This window comes from Ciona intestinalis, unplaced genomic scaffold (genome assembly GCF_000224145.3).
Source record: "Ciona intestinalis unplaced genomic scaffold, KH HT000083.2, whole genome shotgun sequence".
Taxonomy (NCBI): Eukaryota; Metazoa; Chordata; class Ascidiacea; order Phlebobranchia; family Cionidae; genus Ciona; species Ciona intestinalis.
Genome location: NW_004190405.2, coordinates 3,993 through 5,015, shown reverse-complemented (window position 1 = coordinate 5,015; position 1,023 = coordinate 3,993). Strand labels below are relative to the sequence as shown.

The following is a 1,023-nucleotide window of genomic DNA, read 5'->3' as shown; positions in this document are numbered from 1 at the left end:
ATTGTCAGAACATAATGTTGACCATCTCGTTTGTATGACAGCAAGCACATAAACAAAACAATGACCTAGTCCTTTAAACGCCCAAGTTATAAATAGTAAACACTTTATATTATTAGGTTCATCCAGCAGAAGTTAGAACGTGCCACCCCACAAGAAAAGCAGCTTGTATTTAATGAAATAATCGGAGCAGCTTATCAGTTGATGACTGATGTATTTGGAAACTATGTGATACAGAAGTTCTTTGAGTTTGGTTCCCTGGTAAATATCCTATATATTGTGTAATACACATTGGCCTATGATGTTTTAAATGTCTGAAATGAATTACATTGAAATGAATTATACCACTGAGGCCAGCTACTTAATTTTTTATATATAGGTAATGTATAGTTTAGTGTTAAACTTTGTGTGTGTTTCAGGAGCATAAACTTGCACTTGCAAACTGCATTCATGGTCATGTCCTTCCTCTTGCTTTGCAAATGTATGGATGCCGTGTAATACAAAAGGCATTGGAATGTATACCACAAGAACAACAGGTATGTTTTCTCTATTTATTATCCTTCATAATGTAATACATATTATATTACAAAGGTGGAAATAGTGAAGGAGTTAGACGGACACTTGCTCAAATGTGTGAAAGATCAGAATGGTAATCATGTTGTACAGAAATGCATTGAATGTGTTCCTCCTGCCCAACTACAGTTTATAGTAGATGGTTTCAAAGGCCAGGTAAGATTGTAATGTACTATATTAGCATGTTCTGTTACTTCTGCTACCAGGCATAATGTAAATTTGTAAATATTCGTTCTGTGGCTCATATGATGTAAAAGTGTGGTGTATTTCTGTTTCTCAAGCTTGTTATTATGATGATGATTTAATTTCAAATGGCATTCTGAGTATTTACGTTCTGTGGGTTTTCCATGGTTTGTATAACTAAGTGATGACCATGAATATGCGCTCACTAATCTGAATAACAAGCTTTAATTATCGTTAAGTAAACCAAAACCAAACAAGTAGTCAAGACTT

At 34.1% G+C, this 1,023-nt stretch overlaps 2 protein-coding genes across 2 annotated transcripts in view; both read left to right on the top strand.

The window, feature by feature from the left end:
* Positions 1-173, top strand: part of LOC108950267 (pumilio homolog 1-like) — a 2,401-nt gene extending 2,228 nt beyond the window's left edge. The window contains exon 4 of the mRNA XM_018815526.1: positions 117-173. Within this exon, the coding sequence (XP_018671071.1) occupies positions 117-173 (57 nt within the window). The remainder of the gene's footprint in view (positions 1-116) is intronic.
* On the top strand, positions 95-757 carry LOC113475022 (pumilio homolog 2-like). The gene is made up of 3 exons (XM_026838426.1): positions 95-258; positions 417-533; positions 589-757. Exons 1-3 carry the CDS (start codon positions 202-204, stop codon positions 736-738), a joined length of 324 nt encoding a protein of 107 aa, XP_026694227.1. The 5' UTR covers positions 95-201; the 3' UTR covers positions 739-757.
* Positions 758-1,023: the final 266 nt, after the last annotated feature.